Source organism: Eubalaena glacialis, chromosome 7, assembly GCF_028564815.1.
Source record: "Eubalaena glacialis isolate mEubGla1 chromosome 7, mEubGla1.1.hap2.+ XY, whole genome shotgun sequence".
Classification (NCBI taxonomy): Eukaryota; Metazoa; Chordata; class Mammalia; order Artiodactyla; family Balaenidae; genus Eubalaena; species Eubalaena glacialis.
In genome coordinates, this window is record NC_083722.1 from 23,001,887 (window position 1) to 23,017,632 (window position 15,746).

Consider the following 15,746-nt stretch of genomic DNA (forward strand, 5'->3'; position numbering starts at 1 on the left):
GGGAAACTATTGATACATCCTCTTAACCTCCAGGTTAAGCCAATCTTTGGTAAGAATCAAAATCTTTTCACACCTTTGAAAGGATGTTTGGGTTCTGAGTCAGATTCACTCCCAAGTACTGACTGTGGGAGACCACACTTACAGGATGTCTTTAAATTTTTGTGTCAACTTTTTTCATATGGAAAAATTCAAACATACATGAAGTAGAGACAATAATATGATGAACTCTTGTGCACCCATCAACCCCTTCAACAATGATCAACTCATGACCAATTTTATTTCATCAATTACCTCCCACTCATCCTTCCCCTTTTCCCAGTGTGTTATTTTTTTTTAACATCTTTATTGCAGTATAATTGCTTTACAATGGTGTGTTAGTTTCTGCTTTATAACAAAGTGAATCAGTTATACATATACCTATGTTCCCATATCTATTCCCTCTTGCATCTCCCTCCCTCCAGTGTGTTATTTTTAAGCAAATCTCAGACATATTTTATTAATAAAATTTCAGGGACTTCCCTGGATGGGGAACTAGATCCCACATGCATGCCGCAACTAAAGAGTCTGCATGCCGCAAGGAAGATCCCGCGTGCCACAACTAAGACCCAGAGGAGCCTAAAAAAAAAAGCTTCAGTATACCAAAACCTCGTTTTTAAAGAGGTTTAATATAAATGTACAGTCAATGTTAAAATTTCTGTCTCATGTTTTAAACATTAGATTACAATTAATTTGTTCAAACCGGGATGCAAACAAGTCTACCACTGCGTTCTTTTGATATGTCCTTTAAGTCTCTTTTAATCTATAGGTTCCCTTTCTCTCATCACCTCCCCCCCCCCCCCCCCCCGCAAACCCTTTTTCTTCTGGAAATTTATCTGATGAAGAAAACTGGTCCTTTGTCCTATGAATTTTCCCAGACTGGGATTTGCTGACTGCATCTCTGCAGCGTTTTTTAAATGATTCTGGTAGATCCAGAACTGTGATGGGTTTTAGATTCATCATTTTCAGCAAGTTATCAAGTCGTTACCTCCTGTTGTATTACATTGGAAGGCACATAATGTTGGATTGTCTTTCTTTTTATGATGTTAGGATTGATCAGTGGGTTCAGGTGTTGTCAGCCTGATTCATCATTGTAAGATTCCCCATCGGCTTTTCACATATGCTTCTAGCAGCTGTTGATGATTATTGCATAGGTGCATTATTTCATTGGGTGTTACAAAAGAATGATATTCTTCCATTGTCTTCATTTATTAGCTGGAGTTTGTAATAAAGAACTGTCCCTCAACCATTTGGTATTCTTAGATATATTTGTACAAGAATGATAGCATAAAAAACTGAGTATTTACCAGTGTTCAGAAAGTGGTATAGTTTCCTAGCATTCTCCAAAAATGACCAATGAGTATAGTTTTTAGTTGTCATGATGAACTGATGGAATTTTTTGCATATATGACGTGTCTCAATCAATTGCAGTTATTATCCTTATTCATGCCAAAAGTATCCCATCTTTAACCCTTCATGTTGGCTCCTGAGTCATTTTTGACATGACCCCAGTAGCTTTCTCACAATCTGATGTGACAAGATGCTCCGGAATCATCTTGTATATTTTTTCTCCCAGACCTAGAATTAGCCAGTTCTTTAAGGAACCCTTTTTTTTTTTTTTTGCCACGCCGCGGGGCATGTGGGATCTTAGCTCCCCGACCAGGGATCGAACCCATGCCTCCTGCAATGGAAGCAAGGAGTCTTAACCACTGGACCACCAGGGAAGTCCCAAGGAGCCGTTTTCTTTTTGGTGGGAAATAATAAGATCACCATATGGATGTAAGCAGTGCTTGCTCAGTGTATCCAGTTAGGCTATTAATATTAGGCCTTCTTTGTGAAGGGAACTAAGAAATACATTTTATTATTTTTTAAGAGAAAACACATCATGAGTTTATACTGATTTTCCAATTCAAATTTGGGATCACTATGTTTTTATTTCTCTTCTTTTATGTCATAATCATAAGAGAAACCTAATCTTTCAGGTTGAAAATCTTGGTTCCTGGTAACATTAACATAATTGCTTATTTTCTTTATCCTATTATATATGTGTATGTACATGTACATAATATATAATATATTCAGAATAACAACAAAAATATTATTACCCAGATGACAACTGAAAATTTTAAGTTTTATTTTCACTTCTTTTTGTCATTAGGCTATATCCCACTGGGGATATACAGCTAAATTACTGCATTTTAAAGTCACCTAAAATAACTCCTCTCTAAGGAGTTACCAACTGCAGAGAGTTTAAGCTACCAACTACACACACAGTTAGTTTCATTTTGTCTTGTTTTAACTTAATTTTGTTTTATAGTGATGTAAAACATTTACATGATTCCAAAGCCAAACATACAAAACAAAGTACATTTAGAAAAGACTAATTTCCATCTCTTCCACCTGGTTTTCCTTCCCCTCCCCCCACAGGTAACTGTTTTTGTTAGGTTTTGGTTTATCCTTCCACTTAAAAAATAAATATAAGCCCCCAAAAATGTATATTTACATTTCCCCTTTTCTTAGGTAAAATGTAGCATGCGGTGTGCACTGTTCTCCACCTTGTTTTTTTCACTTAATATATCCTGGAGGTCACCATAAAATAATACACAGATGGTCCTTATTTGCAAAATGGATAGAAGGTGAGGGGGCAGACCTGACTGAGTCGCCTGGGGAGACAACATCCAGCGGTCCGGCGCCATGTTTTTCAGATCCCCAGAAAGGATGAGGCCAAATGGGTCAAGCCCGCACACGCACCCAGGGGCTTCGGGGAATGAGTTGGAGGAGGAGAAAGCCGCAGGCCAAAGTCAGTTGTCTGGTCCCCTGTATCTGGATCTCAACCAACTTTCTCATATGCAGAGTTTTCAACTATCACCTATCGATTTACAGTGCGACAATAAATAGCCTTGTGTGGAGTCTTTTCGTGTATTTGAAGCTTTCTTTTCGACCGAGGTATACTGGGGAGAAAGGGGGACTGAAAGAAAAAAGGAAAATTTATTAAAGGGGGGTCAGAGACATCAGGCCTGGATCAAGAAGCCCGAAGAGTGTAACCTTCCTAAATTACTCCTGGAAGTCTAGCTTCAACCCTACCTACCAGCGGCAGCATATCCCAAAGAGAGGAAGCAACGGGGAGGAGACAGAGAGAAAGGCAAAGGAACAACTCTAGGGACTCAGGGTGATCTGGGTGCCGGGAAACAAGAGCTGGAAAAAGGGGAAGACCTGCCCTGGAAAGGAGGCCTGGAAGGTGTAGATGTGGTTGCTGGTAGTGGCGTCGTAGAAGACGACCTCCCCGCATTCGTGATTCACTCGGACGCCCACTTTCCTGGGACAGACCGAGAGAGCCTCCCGGGTGCCGGCCTTGGTGAGCGCCTGGCACTCGGAGCCTGCGATGCTCAGCGCCCAGAAGCCGGTCAAGGGCTCCAACACCAGCATGCCCCTCCGTGGTACTGGGTCTGAGGCCACGCCCACCACGCAGCCCCCGCCCCCGGGCCCTTGGAGCTCCGCCTCCCAGGCCTGGCAGCCGGTGGAGAAGCCTGGCAAGCCCAGGACACAGCGGAGCGGATGGAAGCGCTCAGGGTCGGTGGGCTCAGTCCAGCCGGTTTGAGAAACTTGGTCCAGCGTCACTGTCTTCAGATCCTGGGAAATGATGAGATCCGGGTGAGCCGAGGCTGCATCCAGGGTCACTGGGGCTGCGGGAAGACTATCTCCTCTTCCTTCCCCGTTTCGTGTGGTCCTCATATCTAGAAGAAGATTTGAGGCTTGTATAAGAGATGTCGAGGCTCAGGCTATCTGAGCTCGAGTAATTGTCTAAAGTGCAGCCCTCAAAAACAGACATAAATGGAGGGGTGGAATGCAGAAGGAGGGATAGTCAGCCCTGGTCTCACCACAGAAGCACACATTTTTTTAAAATTATATTTATTTATTTTTGGCTGTGTTGGGTCTTCATTGCGGTGTGCGGGCTTCTCATTGCGGTGGCTTCTCTTGTTGTGAAGCACGGGCTCTAGGCGCGCGGGCTTCAGTACTTGTGGCACATGGGCTCAGTAGTTGTGGCTCGCGGGCTCTAGAGCGCAGGCTCAGTAGTTGTGGCGCACAGGCCTAGTTGCTCTGCGGCATGTGGGATCTTCCCGGACCAGGGCTCAAACCCGTGTCCCCTGCACTGGCAGGCGGAATCCTAACCACTGCGCCACCAGGGAAGTCCCCTTTTTTTTTTTATGTCCGCATGACCATGGGGGATCTTAGTTCCCCCACCAGGGATCGAATCCACGCTCCCTGGAGTGGAAGCATGGAGTCTTAGCCACTGGACCGTCAGGGAGGTCCCCACACATGCACACTTTTAATTGGATTTGGACATTAAGTTATAGTTTGTCAAGGCTAGAAGTCCCCCATCTGCCCTCTACAATTGCTTGAGCAGCTGTGGTTCCAGTCTTTGCCAAAGACTTAGGAATGGGGGCCTCATTCTGTTTGTTGTCTGATTTGTTATCTGATTTGTTGTCTACTTTGTTGTCTGATTTGTTGTCTAATCTCACACCCTCTTACTGTAATATTACTTAATTTTCCCTGCTGGATGGGGGGTGGGGAGAGATGGAGGATGTGGGAATGTGGGGAAGAGGAGAAAGAGTGACCAGGTTCATGGGAATGAGTTAGGTGAATTGTGACCCAGGCAGTCCTTACTGGTCTCTAGAGTCTACCCTGGCTGAACTGATGCCTAGGTAAATAGTTTAAAAAAAAGAAAAAATAAAGTGGACCGGAGCAGTCAACTATAGTGACTTCCTTTATCCACCAGGAGGTACCACAGCCAAAGCAATAAGCAGAAGCCAAGCTGGGGCTTCCAGGTCATCTTCCTCTTTTTGCTTGAGAACCCCCTCTTCCTTCTCCAAATCGTCAACACCACCCCCATCTCCCTCAGCCCAACTCCACTCAGGGACCCTTCACTGCTCTCGGCCACTCACCCAGCGCCATCTTGAGCTCTTCAATAACCGTAGCTCCAGGGCCCCTCAGGTTGTCAGAGCTGTCTTGGATTGGTGAATAAGAAACAAAAGAGGCCCTGCTTCGTCTCTGGAAGAGTGGGGCGAATGAAGTTGAGGGTTTGGGATTTGGTGGCACTGGTTTAGTTGTTCTGTCAACTTTGAGGGAGAAGGAGAGGAGAAAAGAGAGGTCAGTGGGAGCAAGGCAGCAATGCCAGAAAGTACTGCTGAGCTCTAGACGCAGCAGGAGGGATCAAGGTTAGACTCAAGAAAGTGAAATCGTGCTCCAGACGGTTCCAGAAGCTGGGGACCAACAGAAATTCTTGGGCTTGTCCTACAGACTGATAGATAAGGGAACAGCTTGTTAAAACCCCTCTGCTTGTAAGCTGCCTTCACTGATTAAGCTCCCTTTAGTGACTTTTTTCCCTCTTTAATTGCATACCCTTCAGGTAATATAGCACAAGACTCATCAACCAGCCCTATAGATAACACCTCTGACATGAGTCGCTATACTAATGGAAGCTTAAGTTGTTTTGTTAGGAATTGGAGTGAGCTCTTGTCCAGTTTGAGCTGGCTAAAACCCTAAAACTAGACCTGCACAGGTGTCAGAAGAACAACCTTTTGACATCAGAGGGCCAAAACTCCATCCTCAGATTATGCTAAGCACCTCCATTTTTGAACATGCATCCCATGAAGAAGCATGTAACCCAAATCTGCCTGCACCACAGAACGCTGATTACCTCACCTTTTCCCTACCTCTGATCATCTTTCCCCACGCCCGAGACCACCCTGTTTCATGATCCCATAAATATCTCAAGCCCCTCGCCTTCAGGGAGGCAGACCTGAGACTTGTTCTCCCGTTTCCTCCCTTGCCTGCCTTGTGAATAAACTTTCTCTGCTACAAACCTCAGCGTCTCGGCATTTGGCTGGCTGCGCGTGGGGCGAACAAACCTGGTTTGGTAACAAAAGCACACCTGAACAAGTTAGGAGTAAACTGATCAGGTGGTAGATTACTTCCTGGAGGAGGTATACTCTGGGAAGGGGAAGAGGAGATGGATGAAATGCCTGCTATCCCCACCCCCATCTCTGCCCATGCCATCTTAGCACCTGAAGTTTTCAAGAACGCTAGTTTCTACAGCCCTTCCTCTTCCTCTCCCAACTTCCAGGCCCTCTTACAGTCTCTCTAAATTCCTCTTTCTGCTCTGTCTCTATTCCCCTCCAACCCAAGCTGGAACTGAGAGCAGTTATTCATTCCCACCTGACTCTGGTCAGGGAGGGTGATCTTGTATGTTAGGAAGTTCTTTCTACAGTCTACTGTCTTTCCTTCCTCTGCAGTGTCAGTCCAGTGCATTCCCATCTATGCTGGGGGTGGAGACAGCATTTTGACCCTCTGTAGTCTTAGAGGTTCCCTGACTCCACCACTGGAAGCCACCAGTGGTCAGGGGCAGGACTCCTACCTGGAGGGGTCGACTCAGGCTCCAAGGTTTCGTTCATTTTAGGATTGTTTTTGTTTGACAGGTACCCTAGGAATTGAGACAAGAAAACCTATTTTGGTCTTGATAACCAGAAGCTGCAAACTAAAAACAAAACCAAACACCCTGCCACCATCGATAAGAACAAGAATAGGTGGTTCTCAGTGAGGACTGCCCTCCACTCATGGGGAAGTGTGGAAACCTTTCAGGTTGTCCCGGTGCCTGCAGGAGGAGGGGGAGGGTCTTTACTGGCCTAGAGTGTTTCCTGGGGCCTGGGATGTGAAACATTCAACAGGACACAAGGCAGAGAGCACAATGGAGACTTACCATCTGCAAATACCGATAGCTCCCCTGGGGGAGAAACTGCTGGTGGAACGGAATCCCTAAGTCCTGCTCTCGGCTTTGGAAGGCATTACGTATTTCGTTTCTGGCTTTGGCAAAATGATTTCTAATGTTGTTTTTTCCACTTAATAGTCACATGACTTGGGTTTAATTTACCTCACCTCTCTGGAGCTGCAGGGGCCTTACTGTAAATTGCCGATAATAACACCTACCTTGGAGGATAGTTGTGGGATTTTGAACTATTAGATGTGGGGTGCTTAGCACATGGTGGGCCTTTAAGAAATGGTACCTCTAGTGTTACCATCTCAGATGGCAGAGCCATCTCTGATGACTTTGGCATAGGCTGCTGTTACAGTGGGTCTTCCTCCCCTGAGCTGTCCTGACCTGACTTATAACCAGAAACCCAGCCTATGGCTGAGGGCAGCTAATACCACAGAGACTGAGCTGCCTTTATCTTCTCCTTGTCTTACCTTTTCCTCCCTTACTCTGAGGAATGAAGAAATAAATTTACAATTTTCTATTACTTTTGAATACTTCTAAATTTGGGGATTAGTCACTGTTTGGTGAGTTACCTGAGTTTAAAATAATAAAGCACATCCCTATGCCTGTTCTTCTCAATGATGAGGAATGGGTATTCACTTATATTTGGCCTTCATGTAATCAGAGAGACAGAATCCTTTGCCTTTGCTTTTTTTACTTTCCCCAAATGGCAGGAGCAATCATCACTTACAGCTCTTTATGTGTTCTTCAGTCATGCCTTTGAAGAATTTGCTTTTATCTTTCTTGCTCTCAGCCTGGAGGCTGTCTGTGGAGAGAGAACAGAATGAGATGGAGGGAGTCCAGAGAGGTTGATCAAGGAACCCAGCACCAATCACACAGCAGGGCACTGATCTCAAATGCCTTGGATTTGTCTCTCATACTCTTAGTGGACCAAGAGGGTGTAAAACACTGAGAGATGCCCTTTCTGCTTCCCTGAAGTGGCTCTCCAGCCCAGCACTGTCCAGTAGAAATATACTCTGAACCACAAATAACATTTTAAATTTTCTAGTAGTCCCATTACAAAAAGTAAAAAGAAACAGATAAAATTAATTTTAATTATATTTTCTATTTAACCCATTATTTTTAAGATATTGCCCTTTCAACATATAAGAAATTATTGCTATATTTTACATTCTATTTTCATACTAAGTCTTGTGAAATCTGACGTGTTTCCTTCACTGACAGCACACTTGACTTTGGACTAGCCGCATTTCAAATGCCCAAGTGCACGTATGGCTAGCAGCCACCATACTGGGCAGAGCAAATCTAGTCCCTCCCTAGTGAGGAGAACCGAGGAGAAAGGGCTGAGGGACAAAAGGTGCTTTTTGGCCTCACCCTTTAGCTTCAAAAGAAAGCCTGCTGTGGTACCAGCCACTCAGGAGCAGGGTGTGGTAAAGGGTGGTCTCACCCTCTTAAAGCCTGGATGGCAATCCCTCTCTCCTCCCCCTAAGAGAGGACTCGAGAGAAGAAAGCAGATGGAACTGCTGATGAAAGAGCTTAGTGCCCTTCTGTCCTGGTTCTCTCCAAGGAGGGAGCTTCGTGCCCCACGTCTCCTGTCTCCCAGACATGGAGGGCTGTCGACTTCTGTGTACCCTGACGGAAATAGGGGCAGAGGACAAAAGACTTTGTGTGGTTGGAGGATGAGCCCAGAACATGGGGATGATGGCCCATGTCCAACCTGGATTTCCTGTAGGGATGCTGGACTAGGTGAAGAGCTGTAGGGTGGGGCCCCTAGATAAGGGGCTTCCTCTGGGCCCCTGCACCTTTCTAGTGATCTGTAGCTTCAGGAGAGTATAGAACCAGCCCTGGGGATAGGTGGAGGGAGACACGTGGGCATCTCATCCGAGAGCAACAAGCCCAGCCATGGGGAACACTCAGCGACCCTCTTATGAAGAGTCCGCATACCTGGAGCCAGAGCAAACACTGCCCTGAGTGCTATGCCCACAGGGCCTTCAGGGTCCAGCCACCACCCCACTCCACCCCTGGCTTCCCAGACCCAGTAATTCCCCTACAGGAGACAATGACCCTCAGACTAGGGAGCTATGGAGATTGGGCCAGTGTTGTGAATAGACTCCCCAGCACCCCCTCCACCCCCTGGGCTTTAATAGGGCCAGGTGGGAGTTTGGGGACTGTGTGTGTGTGTGTCTGTGTGTGTCTGTGTGTGTGTGTGTGTGTGTGTGTAGGGAAGACAGACCAGACCACGTTCATCTCTACCACAAGGTGCGTCTTTGTATCTCCCTCCTCCATGCCCAACTCCAGCCTGTGCCGAAGTGAAAGGGTAGCGGAACCCTTCACTGAAATTCTAAACTGGAACCAAACTATTTTATTTTTTAGTTTTTGGATCTTAGTTCCCTGACCAGAGATTGAACCCAGGCCAAGGCAGCAAAAGCCCGGAATCCTAACCACTAGGCCACCAGGGAACGCCAGAACCAAACTATTTTAAACCTGAAATGACTGTGAAATTGTTGGGCCAGATGAGATTACACCCAGTGGGATGGGAGAGCTGGACAAAGCAGAGCAGTTACTGGGGAAAAGAAGAGCTCAAAAAACAAAATTAAGAGAAAAACGCTGTGTCTGGTGAGCGGAGATTCTTAGCTGAATGAGTGGTGTTCTTGGGGGCGCTGTCCTGGTCCTTTTCCATAGGCACATGGGAGGGGTGTATGGGGATGTGGGGGGCTCTTGTGATATTTCCTGGGAGAAAACTCCATCCAGCTGTCGCTACTCCTGGTTTAGACAAGCACAACTTTTGCAGTGAAGGGAGTCCTTACAAATACCCAACGGTCTTCCTAGTTGCAAACCCAGACATGTTTTTGAAAAATATCTGACCGAATATCTAAAGCCCAAGTCATCCACTTCTGTCTGATCTCTGTTTGCCTGCAAGGCTGGAAGAAGGACTTCCCCTGAATGACATTGACTTTGAATCTGTTTTCTCTTCTTCTGTAGTCAGGAATAGATGGAGCTCCAGTGTGAACCAGAGAAGTAAAAGCGACTTGCTGGAGATCACACAGTTTCTGCCTCTTCTCTGGTCCACCAGACAACCGAGAACCAACTTCCTGACAGTCACTGTGCTAGGCAAGGGGACCTCTTGTGGCTTTCACAGGAGTAGGGAGGAAGATAAGTGAAACATGATGAAGACAGAGTGCAAGAAATGCCTGAAAAGAAGCATAAGGATGCATGGAAAGTGCTCAGCAGAGAGCCTGGCATTGGAAAGGTCCTGTGATTACTATTGGCATGGATGAGTTACAGCCCCATTGCCTCCGGGAAAAGAATGGGAGAAGAATCCCCTAGAGGTAGGTGAGCCGAGACGGTGACAGCCTCTTCCTTACCTTTGAATTTCTTCAGGCTCTCTGTGAAGGGATCATGCCGTGACTTGGCGTCACTGAGTTTTTTCTCCAGGTCCATTGAAACAGGGGTTGGGTTGAGAAAGCAAAATGCTTCACTCCTAGGAAGATATGGCTCAATTGGATGGTGAGATCAAAGGATGGGGTGCAGGGGAGGAGGAGCTGTGACAAAGAGATGGGGATGAGGTGACGGAGCCCTGAGGTTGGGGAAGGAAATCAGGATAGTGAGCTGGGAGTCAGGAGCCAGGGCTGGGGATATGGGCTCAGGGTGAGGTGGGGCATAGTGGGCTATGGAAATGCAGATGGGAGATGAAGCCAGAGAGAAGCAGAGAAGAAAGGGGCAGGGAGATGGGGTAGGGGACCCAGGAGCCATCTAGTTGAGCAAGGGGTCATGCAGGAGGTGCAAGAAAATAGGAGAATCTGTGATGAAGAAATAGGAACCTAAAGAAAACAGCTCTTCTCTTTAGTAACCAACCTATGAGCTAATATGCTCAGCTCAGGCCTTTGCTCTCTACAGCCTAAGTACCTGACTGCAGTTAGACAGAGTAGGCAGGAATTTGGGAGGGAGGAATGTTGAGTGTGCTTGAATGCATGTTGAGCATTGTACGATGAATGAATCAGTAGGCAAAATGCACTTGGGGTGGCCCATCATACCTGCACAAGACATTTTTGATGTCCTAGAAGAGAAGGAGAAAGGGCACGGCCTCAGCACTTGGCTGATTCACAGGAGCCAAGGAGAAAATGCTGACCCTGCTGGGCGTGGGGGTAGAACAGGGGGAGTGAGAACACCTCTCTCTTCCCACCCTCCATAAAGGGCTCCTCCAAGAAGCGTCCGATATGCCAATAGGCAGGAAAATGGTTAGACCGCGAGAGGAACTAGCTGAGTTGTTTGAAGATAAATTTATCTCTGAGACTAAACCAGAGACAGGAGCGGGGGGACAGCAGACGCATTGGAATGGCTTTGCATGGTCTTTCGTGAAAGAAAGAAATGGATTTCTGAACTGGTGGGAGTGGGAGATGGATTTAGGAGGGATCTCAGCTTATTTTGTGCATCAACTAGATCCGTACTGTCCAATATGGCAGCCACCAGCCACATGTGGCTACTGAGCACTTGAAATGTGGCCAGTATGATGAGGAACCAAATTTTATTGACGTTTCACTAGTCCAAATTTAAATTAAAAAGCTGAAGTAGTGTAAAATATTTTTCCATTAAACACAGCTAGATCGATTTGGTCAGACTACATTTTACTTCACCCATTGAAAATGTGGTGTCTGAGTTGGGATCTGGCAAACATATACCAGATTTCAAAGACTCAGTTTTTAAAAACGGGGAGGTTCATAACATATTTCGTTAATACTTTAAAAATATTGGTTAACAGATTGAAATGATAATATTCTGGACATATATTTAAATAAAAAATGTTTTATTTAAATTAATTTTACCTGTTTCTTTTTATCTTTTTAATGTGGCTATGAGAAAAAAAGTTGACATCGCATATGTGGCTTGCAATATGCTTGTAAATTACACGTGTGGCTCACATAGTATTTCTGCTGCACAGCACTGGGCTAGGGGAAGGAGGAGAGGGGTAGCTCTGGTATTCTGCCAGGTGGTCAGTGCTCTGACCTGTGACTGGGGATGGACTGCTACCTTTTTACAACTTGGCCCCCAAGGGATTCTCCTCACCTGGAGCAGCTGGCTGGGCGGCAAACACTGCCTGGCCTTCAGGGAATCCTTAAGCTTCCCAAGAGAGTTCAGCTGCGACTTGGTGGAAATGATATAGAATTTCTTCCACTTGGTGATCTCCTGATCCAACCAGTTGATCCGTGACAGGAGGAAGTTCTTCTCCTCCTGTAGCACCCGATGCAGCTGTCTGAATGCTGTGATGATCTTTTGCCTCTCAGATTCCACGTGGGCCTGGGGGCAAGGAAAATGGACACTCAGAAGATGAGAGGAAGCCCTCAAAGTTCCTTCTAGCCCATTTTATTCAATGTTTTCATTTTATTAAGTTTATTCTGAGCAATGTGCGGTGGCAGACCTGGAGGAAAGGAAAGGAGAGGAGAGCAAACTTTTTAAAGCACTTACTATGTGCTTTGTTTTCATTTTAGGTTATTTATGTTTTTTGGGTTTTTGTTTTTAATTAATTTATTTATTTATCTATTTTTGGCTGTGTTGGGTCTTCTTTTCTGTGCAAGGGCTTTCTCTAGTTGCGGCAAGCGCGAGCCTCTCATCATCGCGGCCTCTCTTGTTGGGAGCACAGGCTCCAGACGCGCAGGCTCAGTAGTTGTGGCTCACGGGCCTAGTTGCTCCGCGGCATGTGGGATCTTCCCAGACCAGGGCTCGAACCCGTGTCCCTTGCATTGGCAGGCAGATTCTCAACCACTGCGCCACCAGGGAAGCCCTATTTATGTTTTTTTGCCTTCGAGGACCTAAGTAGCTAATACTTAATACCTAAGTATCTAGTACTCACATTTCCAGAAGGCTTTTCAGTTTATAATCTGCTTTCACCCAGATTCTTTCCTTTGCACACACCCCGCCACACAAAATCGGTAAAGATAATTGGGTGGGTTTATAGTGCCTTCATTTTCTAACTGGGGAAATCAACTTCTAGTTAGTAAGGGACCGTGAGGGGCAGAGCTGGGTCTTAAAACTGGTATTTCCGATTCTAAGACCAGCACTGGTTTTCCTTACACTACCTGTCCCCAGATGGAGGAGACCAAAGCAGCCAACCTACTCCAAGAATATGAGGCTGGATGTGGAAGGTGCTAGCATCTGGCAAACCAAGTGCTGTGGAGGAGGAGAAGGCTTGAACACCCCCTGACCCATGATGCCACAATTCTTTCTGTCCCTCCTTAACTCCATCCCGTTCTGGACCTGTTTCTTTGTCAATGAGGTCTTTTTGAGTGGTCAGTGTAATAAGGGATTCCAGGAGTTTTGCAGAGATGCCGTTTCTGCTTTGGAGCTCATGGACAGAGAGACCCACACCTGAGTTTTTTCTTACCATGAAGACACTGATCCTCTGTTCACCTTGTGACTTCGTGTGAACTATCGCCCTCTCTTTTCGCTGCAAGGCCTCAACCTGCAATTGAATCTGCCCCTGTGGGGAGAAAGTTGTCTTGGCAAGTTGTGCCTGGAGTTCTCTCAGCCTCATGACACCCTCCTGACCTCTCAGGATGGTGGGTGAGTCCCTGTGTAATTATTAATAGAGCCTCCTTTCCTGTTCAAGCTGGGGGCTGGGGAGGGAGAAATCTGGAGCCTAAGTGACCTACAAGAGAGGAATGTGGCAATAAATTATAACTAATATTTGGATGTGCTTTGGGGTTATCAAAGAACTTCCACAAACCTTCCCTCATTTGTCATACCAGCGACTCTTAAGAGATACATTTTGTTTGTCCCATTTGAAAGGTGAGGTACCTGCAGCTCAGAGAGGTGAAGTGACTCCTTGAACAATATTCTGTAAATTCAGGAGTGTGAACTTGAACCTACACCTCTGACTCAAAATTCCGTGTTCTTTCCATTCTCCATTATACCTTGGTTTCAACAGGCATCAGTTCTCCAGACTTAGACCTTTGAACCTACTGGGCCTGACTGCAAATTGTCTACTCAAGGGCAAAGATGGGGGCAATAGGGTACAAACCCAGAGGGAGAAGGTGACAGTTTCCAGGTCCTCACTGAACTCCTAGTCTGATGTGGGTACTGGGAGGGGAATCCCCAAATGCCTACCTGATACCTCTGGGCAGCTTCTTCTATCAAAGTTGCATTGTGGGATTTGTGGTCCTTGGATTCACGACACACCACACAGAGGAACTTGCCATCGAACTCACAGAAGAAATGATACTTCTCCCCGTGCCTCAGACATCTCAGCTCTTTCGTTTCTGGCTGCATCTCAGAGGGATCCATAGCTTGGATTTTCTCCACCAGATTCACCAACAGCCAGTTGGACGCGATCGTGTCCCTCCTCACAATTTTGTTGCAGAGGGGACATTTAAGAAGGCTGTCTCCTTCTTCCCCAATCTGAGTGATGCACCTGAGGCAGAAATTGTGCCCGCAGTCGATGGTAGCAGGGTCCTGCAGAATATCCATGCAGATGGGGCAGATCACTTCCTCCTGAAGCTTACTGGCAAACTGTTGATTGGCCATGGTGGGGTAGAGGGCTGCTTCAAGTCTGTAGAAAGTCTCGAAGTCTTCTGTGGACACTGGTTCCAGGAAAAGAGAAGAAAACAGAGGACATAGAGGTCAGAGTCTATCAAGTAGTGAAGCAGGGAGAGAGGAAAAGAAGAGATAGAAAAAAATGAATAATAGAAAAGAGTCAAAATTAGAATGTAGGTAATATTATAAAGAGGAAAACAGATGGGCAATGCTACCTCCCTGCCTCTTGAGAACAAATGGATATCGTGAATGAATATATGCTGCTTATAAAATGGGGTAAGTCTTCCTGAACCTTGGACTAATTAAGGATATTTTTATGAGGCAGTTAATTGAGATCAGAAGGACCAGGGCACCAAAGTCCACTCGCAGAGGCTCAGGGAGGGGGTGGAGGGACTGGAAGACGCTTCTCAGAAGGTCACAGCCAGTTCACCAGTAATGCTTTGAGCATCTCTCGTATGCAGAGCCCAAACCTTGGGAGAACGTATGGAAAGGAAGGAAGGGGGGTGATTCTCTACCTCCTGTAATTTGGCTCCACACTTTGAAGTACTTTGTGCAAATATGGAAGATATAATCACCCACTCAGGGAGTTTCCAGTTATAAGGAGAAGCAGCCATCCTCTCATGGGGGGATTCCTAGTACAGTGGGAGAAGCAAGGAACTTCCTTTCTGAAAGGTCATTTTCTGTTCTCCATCCTAGTTGATCTTTTACTTCCCAACAGCACCTGTATCAGTCTGTCTTCTTTTGGGTTCTTTTCAAATGTCTTCAATACTCTGGTGTCTCAGTGCCCATTTTTTTTTTTTTTTTAATTTATCTTTTTGGCTGCGTCAGGTCTTAGTTGCAGCACAAGGGATCGTCATTGAGGCATGCGGGATCTTTCATTGCAGCGCACAGTCTTCTCTCTAGTTGTGGCGTGCCGGTTTTCTCTTTCTAGTCGTGGCCCTCAGGCTCTGTAGTTTGCGGCATGCAAGCTCTCTTACTGAGGTGCATGAGCTCAGCCGTTGTGGTGCGCGGCCTTAGTTGCCCCGAGGCATGTGGGATCTTAGTTCCCTGACCAGGGATCAAACCCGCATCCCCTACATTGGAGGGCAGATTCTTTACCGCAGCACCAGCAGGGAAGTCCCTCTGTGCCCATTCTTTGTTTTGTCTATCTGTGTTTCTTCCTGCTTTTTGGTGCTTACTTGATCCCTGAATTGCCTTCCCCTGTGGCTTCTGTCCTGACTAGGAAAATATCAACCAGCATCACCTACACTCCCTTCTGTAGCTCAACACATATGCATCATAACCTTTCTTCCTTCCCTCTTGTGTAAGGGAAGGATCCTTCCTCCCTTCCCATTTCATCTGGATCCCAGCTTCCACCCTCACCTCCCCTCTCTCCAGCATCTGCCATCTGCCTCCTTCAAGAAGTGCATCT

The 15,746-nt window shown here is 46.2% G+C and overlaps 1 protein-coding gene across 1 annotated transcript; it reads right to left on the reverse strand.

The window, feature by feature from the left end:
* Window positions 1-3,104: 3,104 nt before the first annotated feature.
* On the reverse strand, window positions 3,105-14,326 carry TRIM31 (tripartite motif containing 31). Its single transcript, XM_061194910.1, has 9 exons — window positions 13,910-14,326; window positions 13,188-13,283; window positions 11,873-12,103; window positions 10,843-10,865; window positions 10,174-10,289; window positions 7,539-7,613; window positions 6,452-6,517; window positions 4,980-5,153; window positions 3,105-3,719 (listed from the first exon to the last, which is right to left on the reverse strand). The coding sequence occupies exons 1-9, from the start codon at window positions 14,324-14,326 to the stop codon at window positions 3,193-3,195; spliced, it is 1,725 nt and encodes a 574-aa protein (XP_061050893.1). The 3' UTR covers window positions 3,105-3,192.
* Window positions 14,327-15,746: the final 1,420 nt, after the last annotated feature.

Coding starts and splice junctions, on each gene's coding strand:
- TRIM31 (XM_061194910.1), bottom strand. CDS start 14,326: ATGGCCAATCAACAGTTTGCCAGTAAGCTTCAGGAGGAAGTGATCTGC. Junction 12,104..13,187: donor AGAGGATCAGTGTCTTCATG/GTAAGAAAAAAC, acceptor CCTTGCCCCCAG/GCCCACGTGGAATCTGAGAG. Junction 10,290..10,842: donor ATCAAAAATGTCTTGTGCAG/GTATGATGGGCC, acceptor ATATCTTCCTAG/GAGTGAAGCATTTTGCTTTC.